The sequence below is a fragment of the Hypanus sabinus genome, chromosome 16 (assembly GCF_030144855.1).
Source record: "Hypanus sabinus isolate sHypSab1 chromosome 16, sHypSab1.hap1, whole genome shotgun sequence".
NCBI lineage: Eukaryota > Metazoa > Chordata > Chondrichthyes > Myliobatiformes > Dasyatidae > Hypanus > Hypanus sabinus.
This window is the reverse complement of record NC_082721.1, coordinates 82,460,198-82,487,310: the sequence shown is the minus strand read 5'-3', so window position 1 is coordinate 82,487,310 and position 27,113 is coordinate 82,460,198. Positions and strand designations below refer to the sequence as shown.

Here is a 27,113-nt window from a genome sequence, read left to right as displayed (position 1 = left end):
TATAATTAACTCCGCATCCTGTGGTGTGTCAGCAACACTGAAATTACTCTTTAACCCCTTTAATTTCTTCACAGGCCAGTATCAACGGTACTTCTCGCAGGCCACGCGAGGCAGCCAGATACCCGAGGCAAACCAGTGATCTCTGGTGCTAGGGTATCACTGCGTTTAGGCGGATGATGACCTCACGTGGGTAATGACCTCGCGTGCATTCAAGTTCAACAGTGGGAGTGACAGGGAATGAGGAAAGGTGCAGCTGACTCATATCGTTTCATATCGCCAAATCATATCATTTCCTCGCATTGGTTGGGAACCACTGTCATATCCCAAAGGTACGGCAGTAGGTCAACTTGCTTCTGTAGATAGCCCTATAGTGTAGTCACGTGTCATAAGGAATCAAAGGCATGTGAGAAAGGATAAGAGGGGAATGAGACAAATTCGTGGCCTGAGATGAGTTATACAGCTCTCATTACATGCACACGCAGATCAACTCTTTGAGTGATAATGCAGAAAGTTTGAAGTTGATAACTCATCTCCTGCTACCCTGGGCCACAAATTTATCAATCACCCCAGCTGTGGACACTCTCTGGAGGTCCAAGATCCATTTACTCCACAACTGCTGGACTAAGTGTGTAAATGTAGGGGGGGATGGGACTATGTTGAAACATCGATGTGTTAGGTTTTCTAAAATTGACTCCTTCTACCTTAGGCCACAAACTTATCAATCACCCCTCGTATTTTTTCTCTACACAATCCAACCTGATGATAAATACAACAATTTCAAATACCTGATTTATCATTTTGAGGATAAAAACACTGAATAAATGCATCGAACTCTCAATTGTCTGAAAGTTCCTTTCCTACTAAGCAAGTTTTACTTAATCAGATAAAGCACCAATCCAGTTTTAACAAAATAGAGTAAAATCCCAGCAATCCATTAAACAATCATTCAGACACCACAACATCTTGGCATCTGACTCAGTAGGTAGCGTTTGTTTTCTCTGCTCACTTCCCTCACCAGGACACTCCCTCCTCCACCCCTCAATTCCCACGCTTCCCTTTCCATTCACCAATGCTCCACTCCAACACTTCCTCGATCTTGGTTCTCACACTCACACTTGACTTGCCAACAAACCCATTTTTCTCTCAATTAATTTAGACTGGCTCCTCTCCCAGGCTCACTGGCAAATTTATGCTCAGCAGCCATTTTATTAGATACTACGCATCTGCTCATTCATCCAAATATCTAATTAGCCAATCATCTGGTAGCAGCTCGATGCATAAAAGCATGCAGGCATAATCACGAGGTTCAGTTGCTGTTCAGATCAAACATCAGAATGGGGAAGAAATGTGATCTAAATAACTTTGACTGTGGAATGATGTTGGTGCCAGATGGCCTGAGTGTCACAGAAAATGCTGCTTTCCTGGGATTTTCCCACACACAAATCTCTACAGTTTAAATGGCATGAGAAACAAAGAAAAAGTAAGCAGCAGTTCTGTGGGCAAAGACACCTTATTAATGAGGGAGACTGGCCAAGAGACCATTGGTATACACAATGCTTTTTTCTTTTAGTTTCCTTCTGTGCCTGGGGGAATATTGGGCAGCAACCTGGCCATTTCTTTAGCATTTTTCTGTTTGTTTTATGAGACTGAGTTGCGAGTTTGACACTCAACCTAGCATGGATGAAAGCTTGTGGGGAGCTGGCGGGATTCGAACCCAGGACCACTAGCCTCGAAGTCCGGTGCGGATGCCACTACACCAGCCAGCAATGGACAAAAATGGTAGTTTAAAAAACAAAGGGACGAGGATTCATTTGCAGATTCATGCAGTATTAAGTAGGAGAACATGTGGCACAGACTGGTGATCCAAATCTCCTCTTGGCTTAGAGAAGGTAGTTCACAAACAGTTCGAGTTTCGGACTGATGCCAGGGTCAGGAATAGGAGCAGTGACACTGAATAGGGTACTGAATATAGGTTGGCAACCAAAGAGAGTGGTTTGGGTTTTCGAAATATTCAGAGTCAGTCAGAATTAATATCATCAGCATATGTTGTGAAACGCTCCTCAGAATAATGATATTCTTCTTCATAGTCGGAAAGGATTAAGACCATGACGTTTTGTTCCTCTTCCTCCTCCTCAACCACTTTGGCATTTAATTAAGTTTACCCCTGAACCGGTACAGCTGAATCCAGCTTTATTGTTTTTAATAAAGATCCTCTCCTGGCCATTTCGGCCTTTCTCTAGCAATATCACAAAGCCATCTTCCAATCTATGTGTTTCTCCTTGGTTCACATTCAAGAACAGCTTCTTCCCCTCAGATATTGGATTTCTGAATCGATATTGAACCCATGAATACTACCTCACTACTTCTTTATTTCCATTTTTTGCACTAATTATTTAATTTAAATACATATATATTAATTCATTTTTTAACAAGTACTGCATGTACTGCTGCCTCAAAATTAACAAATTTCACAACATATGCCGGTGATTTGAGATTTGATTCTGGTTCAGTAATATCCCTAGGAATCACCCTCTATGTATGGTTAAGAGCCTGTTCTACCTCTCCCCTACATCTCACCAAGGTAGAGTACCTTTTACCTTTATTTCTGTTATTTAATTAAGGGTGAGTTGAAACTTTTTTTAAATAAAGTTTGTTATATAATAAGAAAGCAAGAAATATCATTTGATTGGGCCTGACTCCATTCTCTTCTCTCTGTAAACATCATCATCTTGCATAATTTAATGCTAAGAAAATAACATAATTTGTTCTTACTAAGCCCACATGCTTTCAAATTGGGAATGAATTCCATCTCTACTTTAGTCTCTCCCAATACTACTAAAACACTAATCATAACTCGGGATTATTTTTGGATCACAGCCACTTTCACTATTAATTTTATTGTTGAAATCTGTGTGATACTAGATCCAGCATTCCTTCCTCACCTCCGTGTTTTATCGTTTTGAGTTTGGGACCAGCTATGTGGATATTTGTGTCAGAGCACTGCTGAAGATCCAATCAAGATCTCACATTGAATTTCAAAGTTCAAAGTACATTTATTATCAAAGTATGTATGCAATATACAACCCTGAGATTCATCTTCCTGCAGACAGAAACTAAACAAAAAAAAATGGACCCTGTTCAAAGAAAAACATCAGAACCCCACTCCAGAGTACAAAAGGAAAATCCCACAAATGGCAAAAAAAGAAAGAAATGCAGAATATAAAACGCCAACCCACAAAAGTCATCGGAAGAGTCCAGGTATATTCCGTTTCAGCTCGGTTCGGGTAAATCTAGCACTGTGTTGTTTATTATCTGGAGGCCGCCCCAATGAAAATTGCACAAAATAGGAGTGAATTTCTGTTTAGCGATACTGGTCAATGGATCCACACAGCCTATGGGTGGCCAGCCTCCAAGAGGACCACAACCTTGTCGTAGGGTTTGGAGGCTTGTGTGACTCAATTCCCCAGAGAGCGATGCTGGCTGGAATCAGGGCTTTATGCTTTGGCTCTTGGTAAGGTCACCATGCCAAACAGGTTAAAGGGTAGAGGCCAGACCAAGAGTGACCCACCAGTCCTCCAGATTGTTATGGAAACAGCAACAAAGTATCCTTCTACAGCTGAATGTGACGGTATTCCTGAGTTTCCGCCCAGAACTTGCACAACTGACAGTAGTGAAAACCAAAAGGAAGCTACTGACGTGATGAAAGAAGCCCTGAACACACCAGAGATGGAGGAACTTTATTGCTGCCTTAAACATCAGTGACATGTCAGGCAGTAGGATGAGTGGCCAGTGTTCATTTTTTTTTAAAGTGAATTTGCTATGTTGTTAATAGTTAACTTAAATGATCAATCAGATGCTGGGAATATGAACTTTAAAAAAGTAAGCACAAAGATATTGCAAAATCTTTGCAATATATTGTATTTCTAGACCTGGTACAATGAATAGGGTGAGTCTGTGTAACACAGCCAAAATGTTCCCCTGGGAGAGGCAATAAACTACATTTGCATGTGTTTGTGTGCAGGCAGGGTCGGTGAGAGCCATGGGACCATTTTATGCCTGAACTTTCAGTTCAGTTTCAGCGTCCCCTTGTGTGGGGAATTTTAAAGGGAGCAAAATAGAAACCAGAGCTTAGGTTGATTTTCTTGGCAAAGATTTATATTGTAGGGATGATGGTAAATGCTTTAATCAACAAACCTCATTTGTAAACTGACCTGTAACTTTGACGTCCACCTTCTTTTCAGCAGTTCCAAATTTATTTGTAGCAATACATCTGTACACTCCATTATTTTCTGTCATTGCATCATAAATATGAAGGACTGCGGAGGAACTGTTTGCAATGTTATGTTTTTGGGGGAATTCCCATGTTAACGTTGGCTTTGGGTTTCCTTCTACATCGCAGACTAACGTGATGTTATCGCCATCACTCAAATGTATTGGAGACTCTGAGATTGTCCGGTTGTTTGCTAAGATAATTATGCTTCTAGGTTTATCTGTGAAAGAAAAGGGAATGTATTGAATTTAAGTGAATTGAAAAGAGAATCTTTCAACTGATTTTGTAATCAAATAATTATATTTGGTTTTAACTTAAATTCCATGCCTGGAGCCACTATTGTAACTATGCAGATTGTTTTTTTGGTGAAAAGTAGCTGAACAATTATCATAGTCATCATTATGTGCCGTGTCGTATGACGTGGGCAATCACGGTCTTGTTCTTGGCAAAGTTGTCCACAGAAGTGGTTTGCCATTGCCTTCTGGGCAGAGTTCTTGCAAGACGGGTGACCCCAGCCATGATCAATACTCTTCAGAGGTTGTCTGCCTGGTGTTGGTAGTGACAGAACCAGGACTTGTCATATGCTCCGTCCGCTCATTCGACCATCCACCACCTGCTCCCATGGCTCCATGTGAGCCTGATTCGGGATGGAGGGGTGCTACACCTTGCCCAAGGGTAACCTGACTACGCGCCTTACACCTCCTTTGGTTGAGATGTATCTCCACCCCACCACCATTATGGCCACTCATAAGAGGAGCTTTGCATTTATCCAAATAAGGCAGAATATTGATATAATCATTACTGGACCTTGAGAGCTGTATACTTTTAAAGATGCCCCCTCTATGAACAAACTTATTTGCAGCAGATTATTTTTAATAAATAATCCAAATTTATTATGTGCATTAAAGCGAATTGAGGATAATAGGGCACCACACTCGCGGTTGGTGCAATTCTGTTACAGCTCGGGGCATCAGAGTTCTGGCACATCTACAAGGAGTTTGCACATTCTCCCTGTGACCTCCACAGCCATCTGTAACAACAAATTCCACTGATTCACCACTCCCTAGCTAAAGAAATTCCTCCTCATCTCCGTTCTAAAAGGACGCCCCTCTATTTTGAGGCTATGTCCTCAGTTTTAGACTCCGCCACCAAAGGAAACATCCTCTCTATCGGGTTTCAATGAGGTTTCAATGAGGTCACCCCCTTTCTTCTGAATTCCAGTGAAGAGAGACCCAGGGTCCTCAAATGCTCCTCATATAACAAGCCTTTCAATCCTGGAATCATTTACATGAATCTCCTTTGAGCGCACACCCTTTCCTAGATAAGGAGCGAAAACTGCTCACAATACTCCAAGTGAGGCCTCACCCAGTGCTTTATAAAGACTTAATGTTACATCTTTGCTTTTATATTCTCTAAAGATCACTCATAGCAAGCGTAGGAAGACGGCACTGATGTTGAATATGATCATTCCAGTTTCAAAGACCACGGGGCAGTACCATTGGAAAAATCAGTAGCTTGAGCAGGTCTGTCAAGGAACTATTTAGATCACCTGCTTGTCCTTTCTGTTCTATAACTGGTTCCACAATCACTCTGGTTGTGGTAAGATATCACCCACCGAGTAAAACGTTAAACTGAGGCACTATTTACTTTCTAAGGTGAAAGGAAAGTTATCACAATATTATTCACACATGCAAAGGAGTTTCTCATCTACATAAATTCAACAATGTCAAGTAGTGACAAAGCCAAATAGATCGTTGGGCTTTTATTTTGTTTTGTGTACAGGAGGAAATAATCCATGCTAAAATTACACAAAGCAATGGAGAGACCACACTTGGGGGAATGCATACAGTTCTGCATTCCTTACCCAAGAAAAGGTGGCTGCTCAGTAGCGTACGGGTTCGGACAATGCAGGTGACTCGCGTTCAATTCCCACCGCTGTCTGTAAAGATTTTGTATGTTCTCCCCATGACCACATGGGTTTCCTCCAGGTGTTCCGGTTTCCTTCCACAGTCCAAAGACATACCGGCTGGTAGGTTAAATGGTCTTCGTAAACTGTCCCGTGATTATGCTAGGATTAAATTGGTGGCATAGCTCGAAGGGCTGGAGGGGCCTATTCCACACTATCTCAATAAAATGAAAGATATACTTGCCCTATGGGGAATGGAGCAAAGATTCACCATGCTGACGGCATGACCATCATGCTAGAGTAAACAGGTTGGATCAGTGAACCTGCACTCAAGATTCAAGTTTATTTATCACGTGTACATTAAAAGTACAGTGACATGTGTCATTTACATTAACAACCAATACACCCAATGGTGCGCTGGGGGCAGCCTGTTAATGTCACCACACACTCTGGCACCAACATTGCACGCCTACGTTAGAATGAAAGGAGATCTGACTGAAATATACAGTTTGGTGAACTGTGAGGATGTTTCCTGTAGCTGGGAGGGGTCAGAGTAGTAGGTCTAAATAAGGAGTCACACTCACAAAAGAGAGTCATTTAGGACCAAGATGAGGAGAAATTTTTTTCCCTCACTCAGAAGTTGAAGAACCTGTAGAATTCTCTGCTACAGAAATGTATGTAATGAGGCCGTTGCCATTTAAAAAGAGAATAGCTGGACTTCTACACTCAAAAGCCATCAAGGGGTATGGGGAGGGGGGGGGGTAGGAATATGGCATCTAGGAGGAGCAGCCATGATCCTCTGAGGAATTACAGAGAAGGGTCAAGCCGGGGTAGGGGGAACAGTGTACTCCTATTCGTGTTCTACTGTGGTTGGGTTGAGTGGATCTCTGATCTTGGCAATTTACTTGCAAAAATTTTATCACCATACGAGAAGACATCATCAATGAACCGATTGTGGTGTGTTCTCAGAGTGCTTGGCCATTATATAGTTTTCAATCAGCTGATTGGACATCATTTCAGAAACTCAATAGTGCTACGTGTTTGTAATATTTGTATGCAGCCAATCTGGGAGAACAGGGATCCATGAACATCAACTGGCTGTAAAGTGGCATAACCAACTCTACCCATAAAGATCAAGAGGGGCACAAGATTGGACTGGGCATCAGTGAAAGGCATGGTGCAAACAAACACATGGCTTGCAAGGGTTTTTGGCTAACAGTCCTGTAAACAATCACATCGACCTTGATGTTATTTATGAGCCGATGTGGGCAAAATTCCAGATCACAATGGACTAAATTGGCCACACAGCAAATCGACAATGAGATTTCCTCCCCACATCTTCCAAGTTATTTCCTATATTCTACAGGGTTTCATTAAGTGCAAATTATTTATCTGCTTTTTCGTATTGGCAGCATGCAAATTCCTTTCTTTGCTTCACGGCATTCAAATAGTTCTCCCTCCTCTGGGTCCTCCTGTTCTGCCTCGTGCTGGAGGTCCTGGGGCTTGTACTCACCTCTCCTGTTTCATGGGATGCATTTAATAATAAGTATGAAGACACGTTTGGCAAGCCCCAGGGGTGGCCCCAGACAAATACAGACAGTGGAATCACACTTTGAGGAGAGCGCTGGGCTCTTGATGGTGCCATTTTTATTTTGTTATGGTGCAGTCCACTGTAATGACTGGGTGGGCATACAGTAATTAGAAAATAATGACAGCCATTTTCCGACCATTGTGGAAGTGCCCGATCTACAATAAGCTACATTGGGAGCCTTGTTCCCTGAACTCAGGGAAAGCCTGTGGTACGTTCACTTGCCCTCCTGTCACCTACCAAAGGAAAAGTGAGCATTGTTCCCTTGAGTGGAGAGCATCAGTGACTTTCCTAATGCCCTGTGGGAAGTGGAAATGAGGAGCAAAACCTCGTATTCATACTCGGTAGCTACCAAGCTGATGGCATGAACATCGAGTTCTCTGACTTCTGCTAATTTCTTCTCCATCCACCTTCTCCCTTTCTCCATTCCCCATTCTGGCTCCCCACACCTCTTCTCCTCACCTCTCTCTGGTGCCCTTCCCCCTTCCCTTTCTTCCTTGGTCCATTGTTCTGTTCTATCAGATTTCTTCATCACCTTACCTCTTCCACCTATCCCCTCCCAGCTTCTTACATCAGCCTCTCCTTCCCCACACATCCACCTTCCTCCTCACCTGCCAACTTGTATTCCTTCCCCTCCCTCCACCTTCTGCCCCCCTTTCTTTCCAGTCCTGATGAAGGGTCTCTGCCTGAAATAGACTGTTTCTTCACATCCTACCTGAGGTGCTGAGTTCCTCCAGCATTGTGTGTGTATTGCGAGCTTTAATTGTTTATCTCTACATGGTAGCAATTACTAATTATTGCAGTGGAGAATATTTTTCTTGCACCTATGACCTCTGTAATAAATTCCTTTACTAATCAAGGTGTCCTCCAAGAGGACCACAATTTTGTCATAGGATTTGGAGGGTTTCATGTCTTAGTTACCCAGAGAGCTACGCTGGATGAAGTCAGAGCCATGTGCTTTGACTTTCGGCAGGGTCACCCATGCCAAGCAGGTCAAAGGGTAGAGGCCAGAATAAGAGTTGTCCACTGGTCATCCAGGTTTGGGGGCTAAAGTTCAGGGCTAACAACCTAGACTGGTCAAAAAGCAATTGTATGGAAACAGCAATGGAGAATCCTTCTACATTTGTGTGAGATGGTATGGACAGACAGACAGACCTTCATTGGTATCCTAAACATCAGCAGCATGACAGGCAGTAAGCAAGTAACTAATCACAGTATAACATAGAAAATTAACCAATAAATAATTTTGAAAAGGGATTTTGTGCTCTCCCAGTGAATATGATGGATAAACTCTTCTCGGGCTTCCAGCCGGGTACAGGTTTTAACTGATGTTTCAATGACCAACTTTGCTATCTTCATCAGGGATGATGCCTGAGCACCAGTAGTATTTATATCCCTGAAGATGGCAGAGTTGGTCATCGAAACCTCGGTTATAATTGATACCTGTACCCAGCTGGAAGTCCGAGAAGAGGTTATTCACAACAAATAATAGTTCAAACGGAACTCACAGTAAGTTTTCAAAGTCACAGAGGAGTTTGCAATTGGTAATGTGTCGTTGGAGTCCAAGAGCACCTCTGCCAAGCAGGTGTACACCTGTCCGTCATCTGAAGACTGGGCAGTAAAATTAAAGACACTCCTTAATCGTTCATTCAGATATAAAGAACCAACATTTTCTGCAGAATCATTCTGAACAATCTCACTTCCTCTCAGCCATTTGAGTATGAGCTTCTTTTCAGGATTGACCCTTGGACCGATGCATTCCAGGCTATATGTTTTATTAATTTCCAACCCTTCAGGAGGGGAACTAATACTTAAATCTCGATCTGTTAAAAGAAAAGCACAGTTGACAGTTATTGTTGGAACAGTCTTCATTTGAATGCAATTATCTTTATTGCTGTTTCGAAATAATGTTCAGTAAATGGTCCATGTGTGCAGCAGAATTTCCATCCTCAAAAGTCCTTCGACAAATGTGCCTTACTAAGTTTATATTTCAGTTTTCTCTAAGTTGTACTGAATCTCAGTACGGGAAATGACTCTCAGGGTGGTACTATGTATGGATACAGATTGAAAAGGTCAGGGTGTCAGGATTCGAGGCGAGGCATGGGTCAGTTCAGCTTGCTGCTCCACAACATTTACCCAGCTCTGTGCTGAATGAGGGGTCTGTGGACTTCAGTTCTGAACACTATTCACTTACGTTTATTGTTTGCATGATTTTTTTCCCCTCTCTGCATGTCGGATGTTCAATGGTCTTCCTGTTTTAAAAAAAATTGGGTTCTTTTGGGTTTTTTGTTTTGTGACTCCCTGTAAGGAGATAAACTTTGAGGTTGTGTATAAATATACAATAAATGAACTTGGGTGACTTATATGTACTTCAATAACAAATTGACCTTGCACCAACCTGGCACCCCACAATGCTGAAATTGATACTGACAACAGAGACACAAAAAGTGCACTGGAAACTCCTCACTATCACACAGGATTTAATTAACTGGTGCTACCCAAGACAGGAGCAGGGTCAGTGAAGGTTGCACGTGCTATGTGCTAGTTGTGGTGAATGAAGCTCGGACTGTGGGCAACTCAAAGTTTATAATTGCAGAGCAGGCCCTTCATTCCATTATGAAGACAACAGAGGAGCATAAGTAGGACAGGGAAGCTGGGAGCAGTTGAAGGAAAATGGCTTTCAGGAGATAGTGGTGCAATTCTAGCTGTCAAGATTCAAGATTCAAATACATTTATTATCAAAGAACGTACAAATTATACACCTTGAGATGTGTTGGTCACATTGAAATAAAAGGATCATTGTGATGTTAGGGGTTTGTGATGGAATCATTAGGTACACCTGCTCGTTCATGCAAATATATGATCAGCCAATCATGTGGCAGCAGCTCAATGCATTGAAGCATGCAGACATGGTCAAGAGGCTCAGTTGTTCAGAGCAAACGTCAGAAAGGGGAAGAAATATGATCTCAGTGACTTTGATGGTAGAATGAGTGTTGGTGTCAGATGGTATGGTTTGAGTATTTAAAAATTGTTGATGTCCTGAGTTTTTCAAGCACAATAGTCGCTAGAGTTTACAGAGAATGGTATGTAAAACAAAAAAAATGCAGTGAGCTACAGTTCTGTGAGCAAAAATGCCTTGTTAATGAGAGAGATCAGAGGAGAATGGCCATTCTGGTTCAAGATGACAGTAACTCAAATAGCCACACATTACTACAGTGGTGCACAGAGGAATATCTCTGAATGCACAACATACTGGACGCTGAAGTGGATGGGCTATGGCAGTAGAAGACCACAAATGTACTGAAATCACTCTGTGCCCACTTTTTTTTAGGCACAGAAGGTACAGAAGGGGAGTACTGAGTGTATATTGAGATTTATTTTCTTGCAGGCATTTACAGGTAAATGAAGTAGTACTTATGGAAAAACTAGACACAAAATAGTTTCTAGTTTTATAGCCTACAGATAACGAATGATACGGCGCTGGATTGAACTGAACTGAACATGCCTGGAGTCTATTGATTCTGTATTAAATATTCTGTGGTTTTTGCTCATTTTTATTTTGCCATTTGTGTGATTTGCTTTTTTTGCATGTGAAGGGTGGGGGGTTGAAGTTTTTCTTTGAAGGGGTTCCATGGTTTTCTTTGCTTCCTGGTTGCCTGTGCAGAAGACGAATGTCGGGGTTGTATACCGCATCCATACTCTGATAATAAATGTACTTTGAACCTTTGAATCAAAAAATACTGACTAACAGCCAGTATGCAACACTGGGAGATAGATTGGAGTCCAAATGAGGAGTAGATGTGGAAGCGTACAGGCATCTAATGGAGTTTAGTTGTTGGAAAAGGGGAAGATCAAGAAAAGAGAGGGAAGGGTCGGACATGTGAAAATGAGAAGAGGATAAAAAAGCAGCAAACATAATGAGATTTAAAGCTATGTCTGAGTGTAGGAAGCTGCCATCCAATCTTGAAAGGTTCATTTAATATTAGAATGTGTGCACTACACAACCTGAAATTTGTATTCTTTACAGACACCCACAAAACGAGAAACCCCACTCGACTTGAGAATGATGATGATTCCTGTTTTGCACCTTGTGATGCATTGGGCAGCCCTTTTGCCGTTTCTGTAGCATATTGACTGTTTTTACGAGGTCGAGTTGCTAGCTCAATGCTCAACCCACAAAGATGGAAAGCACCCAGATTCAAACTCGGGACCATTCAACTCAAAGTCCAGTGCCGATGCCACTACACAACTCCCATAGGGCATAAGAGATGAGAAATAAGTTGTTCCACGGACAAACTGGAAGAAGTTGCCTGCGTCTGCAGAATCTGCTGGCACCATCTTCCCTCGCTCCTCCTCCTTTGTACCACAGAATGAAGAGATGCACCTTGGAAGGGGAGTGAAGCAAATTCTTTTCAAAGTATCGCTCAAAAAATGCAGGGACAATCTGTCAAAGGAGTCGAGTTAGAGAATATGTTTGGTGTCAGAACAAGTTCAGCCTGGTGAAAAAAAAGGAGAATGCTGGGATGTTCCGCACATCTGAAGCAGTTGTTTACTTTTACCTGACTTGACTAGGCTCACATCAAGAGGTCACCATGGCATGTCCTTCGGTGTCAAGACAAAACAGAAACTTCAATGGACTTCATTGTAGAAACCATTACATGTTTCTCTCCTGACAACTGTTTGGGGACAACGCACAAGGGAGCAAGTGACCAGTGGGGCATTTGTTCTCTAGTTCAAAGTAAATTTATTATCACTGCACATATGTCACCATGTAAATCCTGAGATTAATTTTCTTGCAGGCAGACTCAATAAATCTATGATAGAATCATAACCATTATACAATCAATGAAAGACTGCACCAACTTGGGTGTTGAACCAGTGTGGGGAAAAAACTGACTGTGCAAATATAAAAAGGAAGAAATAGTAATAAATAAGCAAAAATATTGAGCATATGAGATGAAGAGTCTTTGAAAGTGAATCCATTGGTTGTGGGAACATTCCAGTGATTGGGAAAGTGAAGTTGAATGAAGTTATCCCCTTTGATTATGAGCCTGATGGTTGAGGGGTAATCATTGTTCCTGAATCTGACAGTGAGAGTTCAGAGGCTCCTGTCCTTCCTTCCTGATGGCAGCAGTGAGAAGAGGACATGTCCTGGATGGTGGGGGTCCCCAATGATGGATGCCACATTCCAGCAACAATGCTCCAAGTAGATGTGCTCAGTGGTGGGGAGGGCTTTACTTGTGTTGGACTGAGCCGTACTTATTGTTGGATATTCTGTTCAAGGGCACTGGTGTTTCCATACCAGGCTGTGATACAGCCAGTCAATGTACTCTCTACTAACCATCTATCAGTTTATCATGACGAATCTTTGCAAACTCCTAAGAAAGTAGAGTCACTGTTGTGCTTCCTTCATAATTGCACTTGCATGCTGGGCCCAGGACAGATCCTCTGAAATAATAACAGAATTTAAATTTGCTGACACTCGCTACCACTGATCCTCCAGTGAGGACTGGCTCATAGACTTCCAGTCTCCTCCTCCTGAAGTCAATAGTCTGCTCCTTGCTCTTGCCAATAGCGAGTAAGAGGTTATAGCACCACTCAGCCGGATTTTCAATCTCCCTCCTATATGCTGATTGGTCACCACCTTTGATTTAGCTGGCCCACAACTGTTGTATCATCAGCAATCTTGAATATGGCATTGGAGCTGTGCTTAGCCTCACAGTCATAACTGTAAAGCAAGTAGAGCAGGGTCAAGCACACAGCCTTGTGGTGAACCCGTGTTAATGGAGAATATGTGGGAGATGTTGTTGACTGGGGCTTGCAAGTGCAGAAATCAATGATCCAATTGCACAAGGAGGTATTGAGGCCAGGATCTTGGAGCCCATTGATTAGTAGAGGGGATGATGGTATTGAATACAGAGCTGCAGTTGATAAAGAGCATATATGTATCTTTGCTGTCTGGATGTTCTAGGGTTGAGTGAAGAGCCAATGAGATGGCATCTGCTATGGACCTGTTGCTCTGTTAGGCAAATTAGAGCAGATCCAAGACACTTCTCAGGCAGGAGAGGATCTGTTAAGTCACCAACCTCTCAAAAGACTTCATCATTGTGGATGTAGGTGCTACTGGATGAAAGTCATTGAAGCAGGTTACCACATTCTTCTTAGAGAGCCTGCTTGAAGCAGGTGGGTACCTCAGGCGGCTGAAGCGAGAGGTTAAAGATCTCAGTGAACATTACAGCCAGTTGATCAGCACAGACTTTTAGTTCTTGGCCAGGTAGCCCATCTGGGCCAGGTGCTCTTTGTGGCTTCACCATCCTGAATTCTGTTCGCATGTCAGCCTCAGAGACTGTTATCTCGGGATCATCAGGGGCTGTGGGAGTTTGTGATGTGGGAAGTTTTGATGGTTAAAGTGAGCATAGAAGACATTGAGTTCATCCGAAAATGAAGCCCTGTTATTGCCTACGTCACTTAATTTTACTTTATCAGAGGTGATAGTATGCAAGCCAGTCACAACTGTTGAGCATCCTTTGTTGATTCAAGTTTAATCTGGAATTGAACACTTCTCCCGTGAGCTGGCTTTCCAGAGAGTGAACCTGAACCTCTTAATTCTCCTGGTCAGAAGCCTTGAATGCCCCTGATCTGGTCCTAAGCAGATTGCAGATCTCATGGTTCATCCAAGGCTTCTGGTTGGGGAAGACAATGATTTTGTGGGGTCTCACTGATCTACACTCTTTTAATGAAGTCCATGACCATCATGATGTATTCATTCGGATCCACAGGCAAGTCATTCAATATGTCCCAGTTCACCAACTCAAAGCAATCAACCAATCCCGTAGCTGCTCTTCAGCTCACCATGACCATCTATTTGTTGTCCTAGTCTCTGGCTCTTTGACCTTTCGCCTCTGCCTGTATGTAGGTAAGAGTAGGACAGCTAAGTGTTCGTAGTTACTGATGTGTGGTCTGGCATGGGACTCTGTTATCAATAGACATGTCATTTCTATGTCTCTGGTGAAAGCCTCTTCATCATCACATCAAGAAGCTTGTCTGTAAAGTGTTTTGGATACATCACTAATGTGTTTAAAATTACATTACAGATTAGTTGGTGGAAGAAGAGTTAGAATGGTTGAGGCCATTCATAAAAAAATGTTACATATAGTAATAGTAGTCGCACTACTTTGTAACCAGGGAAGGAAATATATGACAGAAGGAACAATAGAAAGCTGATTAGATTGCAATGTTAAACTCACACAATATTTTATTAGCAGAGCTCTTAAGGCAGTAGTCTGTGTCCCATTTCCTCTGGAGGAGTAAAATAAACACATTAGGCCATTAGATTAAAAAAAAAGATGCTGTGTCATTATTTTTCGATGCTTAACAATGGAATTCATTAAGTTGGGTCCATTATAAAAGGGTTATTAGAAATTGTTACCCAAGTAGATCACATAATCAAGGGCGGTAATACCCGAGGGAGATCTGAAGGAGAGATGGATTCTTTCTTCCACCCATCCATTGATCAAAGCTCCTGAGGCAGTACAAAGGATGGCAACAAGCTTTATAATCCAACAGAGGGATGGCTGACAGATACACTTTCAATGTATCTTGGAATGGAATACTTAGTACTTTTATGCAGGCGCCACGGTATTACAGCTCGGTGTGTTGGAGTTCGGAGTTCAGTTCCAGCGTTGTACGTCCTCCCAGTGGAAGGCGCTGGTTTTCCCGGGTGCTCCAGTTTCAGTCCAAAGACATACCGGGTAGGTTCATTGATCGTTGTTAATTGTCCCGTAATTAGGTTAGGCTGAATTGGGGCTGAGGTTGCTCAGGCAGCGTAACTCAAAGATGCAGTACGGCCTACTCTGTGATGTATTACAGTGGCACGGTAGTGTAGCAGTCAGCACAACGCTTTACAATACAGGAGACCTGGTTTCAGTTCCTGCCATTGCCTGTAAGGAGATTTATACGTTCTCCCCGTGACCACGAGGGTTTCCGCCAGGTGCTTCGGTTTCCTCCCACTGCCCGAAGACGTACTGGTTGGTAGGTTTAATTGGTCATTGTAAATTGGGGGATTGCTGGGCAGTGGGACTTGAAAGGCCAGAAGGTTTCCATTCCACGCTGTATCTCAATAAAAATAAATAAATAAATAAAATTATAAGCCAAGTTGTTGGATTGAACTGAAGCCAACCATATCCCTCAACAGGAAGGATTTTAAAAGCAGCTCAGTTACAAATGCATCACTATACTAAATCATACATCAATGTTGGAGCAAAAAATTGCACATTAGAAAACTTTGTTTCTCCTTTGGCTGAGTTATTTTCTTCAAAATTCAAAGCAGATTATTATCAAAGAATGTGTAAATTATACAACTGTGAGATTCATCTTACAGGCAGCCACAAAACAAGAAACCCAAAAGAGCCCAATTTTTAAAAAAAGACCAACACCCAAAGCATAGAGGGAGGGAAAAAAAATAAAACTATACAAACAATAAAAGCAAGCTATAGCATTCAGAATGAAATTGAGTCCATACACCCAGAACAGTAGTCCTTACTTTGGAGTAGTCCCTTTTACCATATGACAGCAAATGTTGAACACCAGCTTATTGGATTCAAAGGAGCATTATTAGCACATTGATAAACTGGTTATCCATTAATTACATTTTTCCTTTGTGTAAAGAAAGTTTCTTTGACTTACTGTAGACAGTTATCACTTTACTTGTGCTCTGTACAGGCCCAGCTGAGCATCTCACTTGACTTGTCACTTTAACATGCCATGACTGAATACTTGGCACAGAGTAGGTCCGCTTGTTGTTTTGCATTGTTGAATTTCGATCTTTTATTCCTTCCATTACTATTGATGCTGCTGAACACATCGCAGTGCAAGTCACTTCCAAACGGTGTCCAATTTCCACAGCGGGGGGTTCTGCATGTATCGATATTAAATCTTCAGCCCCCACTTCTGACAAGAGAACAAATCACAATGAGTGTAGAGATTCAAAGCTTTGAGATGATGAATAACCAAAACCCCAGCCGATTTTGAAAACAGATAAAGTAGAAATAAAACCAGAATATGAGAAATATGTAGTATAACAAGCAGCATCTGTGGAGAGAGAAACAGTTAATCAAGTTTATCGTCATTTAACTATATACGTGTATGTAGAAACGCGATAATGTTTCTCTGAACGAGGGTTAAAGCACAGTAGTACACATAACACACAAAACACACACGATAACTTAATAAGGCAAGGATAAAATCTACACATGAAGAACAAACTAAAGTGCATTAATATTAAATTTTGTAAGGGACAGAGCAGATTAACCAATGAAACTTCAAATACGATGTGGCAGGGAGTTCAGAAGCCTAATCGTCTGGGGTAGGAGACTGTTTCCCATCCTGATCATTCTTGTTTTTATGCATCATGGTCTCCTGCCAGATGGTAGAAAGTCAAAGAGGTTGCTGAATGGATGGGTGGGATCCTTAATAATACTAAGGGCCCTGTGTACGCAGTGCTCCTGATGTATGTCCCCAATGGATGGTAGGGAGATCCACTCCCTACTTAAGTACAGGACTGCGGTGATCAAATCAGGTGACCTGGACCTATTCAAGAAATCAAGATATGAGCTTCGTAAAGCTATCAAGAATGGTAAAAATCCAAAGTTGAGTCCTAGACCAGCCGTCAGTTGTGTTATAACAAGGAAGTCAGGCAGCATCACTAACAACAGTGCATCTCTTCCTGTGAAGTCAGTGCATCCAATGCATGTTTTGAACAAAAGAGGAATGGATTTTCACCTCCCACCCCGCAGCCTCCAATGCAGCTACACCCACAGTTACAGATGTTAGAGCAGTCTTCCAGAGTTTGAACCAATGTATAGCATCTGGCCCAGATGTAGTCCTTAAAACCTGTGCAGATCACTGGTGGGTATTTGCAGACATTTTTAAACCCTCCCTACTTCACCTGCTTTCATCCTGGTACCTACGAAGAATAAGGTCACGTGCCTTAATGAAGACTGGCTACTGTCTCTGACATCCACCATCATGAAGTGTTTCAAGAAACTGATCACAGCATGAAACCACAACAGTCCCCAGGGAACCTTAACTCATTGCAACAGCAGAGTCATCTCCCTGCCTCTACACTCACCTCTGAAGTAATTAATACTTTCGCAGGTTTATTATTGTCACATGTACTGATATGTAGTGAAAAACATCATAACGTTATTCTTCTGTCTGTAAACTGACTCACCAAGTTAGGTCATTATATGTGAGGAATGAGAGGCACATTCATACTGATAGTACCAGAGGTAATGTCTTAAATGGCTTTTAAAGTGAATATAATGTTGGAGTTTCCATCAGCTTCAATGGTGGAGGAGCAAGCATGCATCAGTAAAAGTTTCTGGCTGTTTTTATTGTTACGAACCCCGTAACTGGGTCACTTACCAGCAAAGATAGAGAAGTCCGTTGAAGTCTGATGGTACCATTTTTAACAGTATTTATTAGTAAAAATACACAAAAATAATATCAATGCAAACATACAGATAATATACGTTGTCAATACTAAATCTAAAAGTGCGGGTATAATAATAATCAATAAGAAATAAGCTCTGATCATTGTCTAGGGGATAATGTATTGTCCGATGGAAATATCAAAGTCACTTAGTTCATTCAGGCTGCAGCCTTTGGTTGGAGTCAAGAGAGACAGATTTTAGAAACTTGCCAGCTTTTCCTTTTTATGATGTCGATCCTTCGAGAGTTCCGTTTGTGTAGCCGGTCCTTTAGCTAAACCGTTCTTCCGTGGAAAACTCGTCATCCGGGCAAGGATGGACACACACACGAGTCCCCACCGGCTGTCGCTATTAAACGCTGTCACGGGATTTCTAGCGTTTCTCCTGGTGCGTCTGAAGGGGTTGTTCCCCAGACCCTCTTTTATCCTTACTCACGGGGTCTCAGATGTCAATCAGGTTGGGATGATGTAATCCCTCAACCAGCCCACTCTGGTCATCCCCTGAGAGCTTCAATGAATAGTACAGTACTCAATACACAATTCTGTCTCCAAGAAACAATGGTCGTTATCCGTGGCTTTGTCTGGCTGAGGACAGGACACATTCCAAAAACCTTTAGGATTCTCTCTCATTTCCTGGGTCCCAGACCCAAATTAATAGCGATCTTGCGATTCTCACAAAGGAGGGGGCTACTTTGTACCCTTTGGCCCCTCAGAGTTGTGGTACATTCGTAACGTTATTTAACTGTATGTGAACCTTCCCAAATTTCTTGGCCAGATTTCCCTCTGGAATCTCCAACTAATGTATCCTGTGAAGATATGATCCTCTGCCCATCCCAAGAGCCAGATGAGGTGGCACGGTAGCATAGTGGTTAGCACACCACTTTACAGTACCTGTGACCTGGGTTCAATCCCACCCCTACCTGTGAGGAGGTTGTACATTCTCCCCGTGACCACATGGGTTTCCTCCAGGTGCTCCGGTTTCCTCCCGCAGTCCAAAGATGTACCAGTTGGCAAGTTAATTGGTCATTGTAGACTACCCTGTGATTAGCGAGGAATAATTGGGGGAATGCTGGGTGACATGGCTCAAAGCATCAGAAAGGCCTATTTAGTAATGTATCTCAATAAATAAAATATTAGCCATTGTACTGTTATTCTATAGCGCTACTGCATGTACATAATTCAAAAGGTGAAGTGCATCTCAGCAAGTGCAGCTTTTATGACAAACTAATTTTCCAAGTTAATGAGGGAAATGTGAACTTACAAATACAATATGAGAGATTTCTCCCTCATATTGTGCATCAAATGTATCTCCAAGGTGCCTGGCAGTTAATGATTAATTGGTCAAAATTTTACTTGTAAATACAGTATTTAAAAGTTATCACTACATGTACTGGAATAGCAAGTCAACATGTGTTGAGGTAACTCATTCTAAACAACCGTTTCTACTGTGCACAACCATAAAATATTATTTAAATGCAGATCTTTTTCTGGTTGAGCAAAGATAGCGAAGCAGCATTTAAGAATTGGACAATAATGACATGCCTGCACAAGATTACACCTTTTACTGAAATTAAAGGTGGATCTGCTAATCCTGCGAGCTGGGTGTTGGCAGGTGATGTGGACATCTTTGTGCTCCCTCACTCAGATGAAGGTGCACTCTAACTAGTGCCTATGCTTGCACCATGGGTGTTACCATGACACCTTGCCCTTGTTTCTCTGACAAACGAGTATCCATTTTAATGTCACTGTGCTCCAATTACTTTGTAAAAAGAAGGATCCTGCTAGAGTTAGACTTCTCTGCTCCTTGACCATCACTCCTTGCAAGAGGGGCTTGTGTCCCTTCTTAACCCTGTCATTGATGCTGCTCAGAAATAACAATTGTTCTGGTGAAGAGTACAAAACCTGAAATGTTAACTGTTTCTCCACAGATGCTGCCTATCCTGCTGAGTGTTTCCAGCTTTCCCTCATTTATCGGCATCTTTTGTTCCCATTGGAATGTGAACCAGGAGATTTTCCACAATCAGAGTTGTAGCCCTCGAGGTTCAGGGTTGAGGTGCCGGTACCGTTGACCCAAATGTGCTGGTTCCAATTTGAATTGAGCCAAAGGGTTATAAGCTAGAGCATATTCCACAGAGTAACTCACTGTACAAGGCCACATACAGAACAAGGTAACGCCACCTTGCTGTCTTGTCTCTATCACGATTCACTCAGTCACTGGTGAGATTAGCCTTTAGCCATCCCTGATATTCCAGGTTCGGAACTTCATATCATGGATTAGAGGTGGTCTTATGTTTTTCACAACCAGACTTTGCTGTGGAATCTGGATGTCCTCACAGGCAGCAGCTAGAAGGGGTTGGCAATCATGCTTGTGAGTGTGCACTCCAGTTCATCAAGATACATTTGTAGCTGCATTTAACTCCCTTCCTTTTGTTTTAATCTTGTTGGGTGTTAACTGAAACATAGTGATGGTAATGCTCCCTGCTTCCCTTGGTCCACGTTCCAGGAAGGAAGATTAGAACTTAGATTGCTGCTGCAAAGAAGCAGTATTAATTCAGAATTAAGTTCTTGTTTCTCAGCTGCTGGCATTAGATTTTTAAAAAACACCGAAGAGTACAGCACAGGAAAAGGCCATTCTGCCCACAATGTTGTGCTGAATCAGCTAAAAAGCAAATCAAAAACACCCAAACACTAATCCCTCTTACCTCCAAGTCAAGTCGCTTCTTATTGTTATTTTGACCATAAACTGCTGGTACAGTACACAGTAAAAATGAAACAACACTCCTCCAGGACCCTGGTGCTACATGAAGCAACACAAAACTACACTAGACTATGTAAAACAACACAAAAACTACAACTAGACTACAGACCTACACGGGACTACATAAAGTGCACAAAACAGTGCAGGGCAGTTCAATAAATAAGTACGTAAATAACAAGATAATGGGCACAGTACAGGACAAATTTCAATATAATAATAAATTATGTAGATGTCAGTCTAGACTGGGTATTGAGGAGTCTAATGGCTTGGGGGAAGAAACTGTTGCACAGTCTGGTCGTGAGAGCCTGAATGCTTTGGTACCTTTTGCCAGATGGCAGGAGGGAGAAGAGTTTGTATGAGGGGTGTGTGGGGTCTTTCACAATGCTGTTAGCTTTGCGGGTGCAGCGTGTGATGTAAATGTCTGTAATGGTAGGAAGAGAGACCCCAATGATCTTCTCAGCTGACCTCACTATCTGCTGCAGAGTCTTGTGACCTGAGATGATGAAATTTCCGAACCAGGCAGTGATGCAGCTGCTCAGGATGCTCTCAATACATCCTCTGTAGAATGTGATGAGGATGGTGGGTGGGAGATGCACTTTCCTCAACCTTCACAGAAAGTAGAGATGCTACTGGGCTTTCTTGGCTATGGAGCTAGTGTTGAAGGACCAGGTGAGATTCTCCACCAGGTGAACACCAAGACATTTGGTGCTCTTAACTATCTCAATGGAGGAGCCGTCAATATCCAGCGGAGAGTGGTCACTCTGTGATCTCCTGAAGCCAACAACCATCTCTTTTGTTTTCTTCACATTCAGACAGGTTGTTGGCTGTGCACCAGTCCATTAGCTGCTGCACCTCCTTTCTGTAAGCTGACTCATAGTTCTTGCTGATGAGACCCACCATGGTTGTGTCATCAGCGAACTTGATGATGTATTTCAAGCTGTGTGTTGCAGCACAGTCATGGATCAGCAGAGTGAACAGCAGTGGACTGAGCACACAGCCCTGGGGTGGGGGGCATGCTCAGTGTGATGGTGTTGGAGATGCTTCTCCCGATCCGGACTGACTGAGGTCTCCCAGTCAGGAAGTCTAGGATCCAGTTGCAGAGGGAGGTGTTCAGGCCTAGTAGGCTTAGCTTTCCAATCAGTTTCTGAGAGATGATTGTGTTGAATGCTGAACTGAAGTCTATGAACAGCATTCAAATGTATGTGTCTTCTTTGTCTGGGTAGGTTAGGGCTAGGTGGAGGGTGGTGGCGATGACGTCATCTGTTGTGTGGTTGGGATGGTATGCAAACTGCAGGGGGTCCAATGAGAGGGGCAGCAGGGTCTTGATATGCCTCATGAGGAGCCTCTTGAAACACTTCATGATGATGGATGTGAATGCAATGGGATGGTAGTCATTGAGGCAGGACACTGAAGACTTCATAGGCATGTGGCAGCCTTGAAGCACGTTGGAACAACAGTGCTACTCAGGGAGATGTTGAAGATATCATTGAGAAAATCCCAGCCGGTCTGCACACCCTCTGAGCACTACCAGGGATATTGTCTGGTCCAGCAGCCTTCTGTGGGTTGACCCTGCATAGAGTTTTCCTCACATCGGCTATAGGCAGGTGATGTTGTCCTGTAGTTGGTGATGTCCTGGATGCCCTTCCACATGGGCCGCATGTCACCACTGTCCCGGAAGTGGTTGTGGATTCGCTAGGTGTGTGCACGCTTTGCCCCTCTGATGGCTCGGGACAGTTTGGCCCTCACTGTTGTTAGGGCTGCCTTGTCGCCTGCTCTGAATGCGGAGTCACAGGTCCTCAGCAGCACACCCACCTCTGCTGTTATCCATGGCTTCTGGTTAGCGCGTGTAGTGATGGTCTTGGACAGAGTAACGTCATCAATGCACTTGCTGATGTAGCTGGTCACTGATGCTGTGTACTCCTCTAAGTTGGTAGAGTCGCCATCGGTTGCAGCCTCCCTGAAAACGTGCCAGTCAGAGTGCTCAAAGCAGTCTTGAAGAGCAGAGACGTCTCCCGCTGGCCAGGTTTTCACCTGCTTCTGGACTGGTCTGGAGCGCCTGACAGTAACCGAGGTGGGGGCGGGGCTTTGCCCAGTACGCAGCTGGGGTGTTTGTATAAACAAGGTCCAAAATGCGTTCGCCCCTCTCATTGCAAAGTCCACGTCCTGATGGAATCTGGGGAGCACTTGCTTGAGATTCGCGTGGTTAAAATCTCCAGTGACAATAAACAGTCCATCAGGGTGCGCGTTCTGCAGTTTGCTAATAACCTCACAAAGCGTCTCCTTAGCATTAGCGCTTGGGGGGGAATGTGCAAACCGACAACAAGGACAGAGGTGAATTCCTGTGGTAAGTGAAATGGTCTGCATGTAACAGTCACAAACTCCACTAGCGACGAGCAGTAACTAGAGACCAGCAGAGTTCTTGCACCATTCCCTCACCGTGAGTCTTACCACACAGAGCTCCATCTGTCGGTCCAAAACAAGGCGAGCCCGTCTTGCTGAATGGCGGCGTCAGGAACTCTGTCACTAAGCCACGCTTCCGTGAAAATGAAAGCGCAGCATTCTCTGAACTCCCAAGTTGTCCGCTGGAGTCGGATGTAGTTCAATTTATTGTCCAAGGAGCGGACATTGGAGAGCAAAATGGACACGAGAGCCGGCTGGGGTTTGTTTTTAGCCTGGCACGGACCCCTGCCCACTTGCGCGTTTACGACGTCCCCACCCCCGGCATCAAGTGACACAGAGGACTGCAGACCTGGTCCCCGAAGCAAACCAAGGTCGTGTAGCTTCTGCAGCAGATCCTCATGAAGGTTTGTTGTTGGGCAATTTCTGTACTGTAGCAGTGTCTGGCGATGGGAGATACGAACACCATGTCCATATCCCTCCATTCTTTTTATGGCCATGTGCCTATCCAATAGGATTGCCTACTCAAGGGACAAAAGTAGCAGTCAAATACGGGACACTTGTTTACCTCGAGAAAGACTACGATGACCATGAAGCTGTGTGTGTGTGTGTGTGTGTGTGTGTGTGTGTGTGTGTGTGTGTGTGTGTGTGTGTGTGTGTGTGTGTGTGTGTGTGTGTGTGTGTGTGTGTGTGTGTGTGTGTGTGTGTTTACACGTGTCGATTTTTTTTTCTACATATCGGTTTTGGCTGACATTATTTCTACTTTATATAGGCTGTGTATTTATCATATCATTTCTACTTTTACCATATGTTAGTGTTATTTTAGGTTTTATGTGCTACTTGATAAGATTTGGTAGGTTATTTTTTGGGTCTAGGAATGCTCAAAAAGTTTTCCCATATAAGTTAATAGTAATTACTTCTTCGCTTTATGCCATTTTGGCTTTCAAACAGTTTCATAGGAACACTCTACTTTAGCAGGGGAAATACGGAACAAGGGCGGTCCCGTATGGGACAAACCAATTTAGCCCAATATACGGGATGTCCCGGCTAATACGGGACAGTTGGCAACCCCATCCAAGTGTCTCCTAAAAGCCTCTGATGTATTCTTTTTTTATTTAGCTTGAGTTCTTAAGTTTTAGTTTCTGACTTAGTTTTCATTTCTACTGTTGTCTCTCACCCTCTGCATTTGGGCCATCACCAAGCACTGTGTCAGCAAGAGGCAACCAGGAACCTCAGAGATACCTCTCTGGCTCAGAGACGGGGTACTCCCTTTCAACAATTGAGAGTTTATTGATGTCAAGACACTGAACGGTCAGCCTCTGGGCACCGGCAATCCACCATTCCGCAGAATTGCTCCTAACTTGTGCTAGAAGGCAACCATAAGGACCAGCTCTCCTTGTACCTGGTTGATTCACCTGAACTTCTGCTGGTGCTTGGCCATCCCAGACCATCTCAGCACAACCCATGGATTAATTGGTCCCTCAAGGTGCTCCTAGTGTAGGGACCAGCATGCCTGTGTACCTGTCTGGGTCCAGCTCAAGCCAATGTTGGCACAGGAGGGGATATGCTAACTAGTGTGGTGTTGTTCCAGCTGAATATGCTGACCTTCTTGAGGTCTTCAGTAAGACGACGACCACCTCCTTGCCTGCACACCAGGCATATGACCATATCATTGACAGGCTACTGAGTTCCAGTTTCCCCACCCCACCCAGGTTCAGCTCTTTGCCCTGTCTCATCCTGAAATGGTGACCATGGAAGAATACATCAAGGAGGCATTGGCCTTAGGATTTATCCATCTGTAAATGTCTCCAAAAAGGTCAGCTTCTTTTTAAGCAAAGATGGCAAGCTACCTCTTCATTGAATATCAGCCCTTCAGCAACATGTTGAAGAACCACTACTCTCTTCACTGCTTGCCCCCTGCATTCAACCAACCCTATTCGCCAAGATAGATCTGCACAATGCTTACAACCTGGTTCACACCAGATAAGGGTCAAATGGAAGGCAGCATTCAATACTTCCACTGGCCACTATGAGTACCTTTTGGTCTGGGCAATGCACCTGCAGTTTTCAGGCCCTGGTCATCGATGTACTCTGTGCCATGTAGAATCAATTAGACATCTGAGGGCAACACCAACCCAAAGCCCATCTTTCTTTACTCATGCATAGTTGTTCTGGGGAACAGAAACAGAGAAGGGTGCGACCCAACAGTCAGATCCTGGCCCCGGTGAGGGATCACCCAACCAGCAGTTTTTCCCCTACCACACTGCACCTGAGTGTTGTAGTGAGGTATTCTTCCCATCTGGTGGACTATCCGGGGGATTCAACAGACCCTAGAATTTATAAAGAGATCTTTTTGGTGCTGGTCTCTGGTCTAAGGTGTCCATGATTTTGTCTCTGCCAGTCCCACTTGCGCCCACAAGAGCACATCATGTCATTGCCCTATCCGGCTGCTCTGCTGTCTGTGCCTCACCACCTCTTGGTGGGTTTCATCACTGGTCTGCCTCCATCAGGTGGGAAATCTACCCTTCTGGTAGCTGTGGACTGGTTCTCCAAGGAAGCTGGCTTCATTGCTCCCCAAGCTCGCACGAGCTGCCAAAAATGCCAAACCACCACCTTCCTCCTTCAGCATGTATTCAGGCTGCATGGCTTCCCTCATGTCTAATCAATGACCACAGTTTATGTCCCATTCTTGGAAGGTTTTCTCCTTTCCTTGGGGAGCTACAGTTAATCTCTTGTCAGGTTTTCACACCTAATCGACTGGCTAGAGGGAGAGTGAACCACCCTTGAACCACGACCGGTGACCTCGAGCTCTCAAATGGTTTGGGCAGAGATAGCTCACAATAACTTCTAACCATCTTCCAGGTCCCCCCTTTTAATGCCAAAACGGATTCTAGCCACCACTCCTCCCTGACCAAGATATTGACCCGGGAATTTCAGCTGCTGAACAATCGGTTCAACGATACAAGCGCATGTGGAGATATGCCACGGCTCTCCGTTGCACGCTCGGAAACAATATGCCCAAAAAGTGAGGCTGCTTACACCAGAAGAAAAAGTCTGACTGGCATCTAGAGATCTTCCTTTCTGGGACCATTTGAAGTGGAGATTGCTATTAACAGAGCCTCCTACAGACTCTGCCTGACATCATCGATGAAGACTAGCTAGTATTCCAAGCTTCCCTACTCAAGGCAGTGACTTCCTTCCTCCCTCCCTCTTCCCCACTTGGTGAATGGGTCCCCAGTCTATTCTGAGCAGCTCCTCCTAAGAACCTAGCACCACATGGGCATAATCTCCTACCTTGTCAATGGTGGGGGGGGGGGGGGGGGGGGTGGGCGGGCATGGCCCAGAGGAACGTTTCTGGGCTCCGGCTTGTGATATGCAACATCCTGAACTTCCGGAGGGCACAGGTCTCTGGCGCCTCGGGAGTTGCATCTAGGGAGGGGTGCACTGTCACGGCCATTGATTCTGCAGCGAGGTCCGGGCGCCCTCTCGGGCGGGCAACTGACCAGGGTCGGCAGTCACGTTCGGGAGAATGCACGGCCCGGCCCATTGGGGTTCCTCTGTGCTGACATTCAACTCCCTTCCTATTTCAGTCTTGTCAAGTCTTGTCCGAAGTATAGCGATGGACACACTCACTGCATAAATTTGTCCACAATCCTGGATTTTAGATTGACGCTGCAAAGGGGCTGTCTTAATTACGTTATTTAC

At 43.8% G+C, this 27,113-nt stretch overlaps 2 protein-coding genes across 4 annotated transcripts in view; one reads left to right on the top strand and one right to left on the bottom strand.

Moving 5' to 3' along the window:
• LOC132406513 (relaxin-3-like) overlaps nucleotides 1-27,113 on the top strand; it is a 96,483-nt gene that overhangs the window by 8,748 nt on the left and 60,622 nt on the right. The gene's annotated exons all lie outside the window — the stretch shown is intronic.
• Nucleotides 1-27,113, bottom strand: part of LOC132406512 (hemicentin-1-like) — a 35,163-nt gene that overhangs the window by 4,578 nt on the left and 3,472 nt on the right. The window contains exons 1-4 of one of the 3 annotated variants that reach the window (XM_059992283.1): nucleotides 21,477-23,350; nucleotides 16,450-16,713; nucleotides 9,273-9,587; nucleotides 4,212-4,490 (exon numbers count right to left, since the gene is read on the bottom strand). In XM_059992283.1, the coding sequence (XP_059848266.1) occupies nucleotides 4,212-4,490; nucleotides 9,273-9,587; nucleotides 16,450-16,627 (772 nt within the window). In that variant the 5' untranslated portion in view covers nucleotides 16,628-16,713; nucleotides 21,477-23,350. Of the gene's footprint in view, nucleotides 1-4,211; nucleotides 4,491-9,272; nucleotides 9,588-16,449; nucleotides 16,714-21,476; nucleotides 23,351-27,113 lie in introns of those variants that run through there. The other 2 variants (XM_059992281.1, XM_059992282.1) reach the window with 2 other exon arrangements.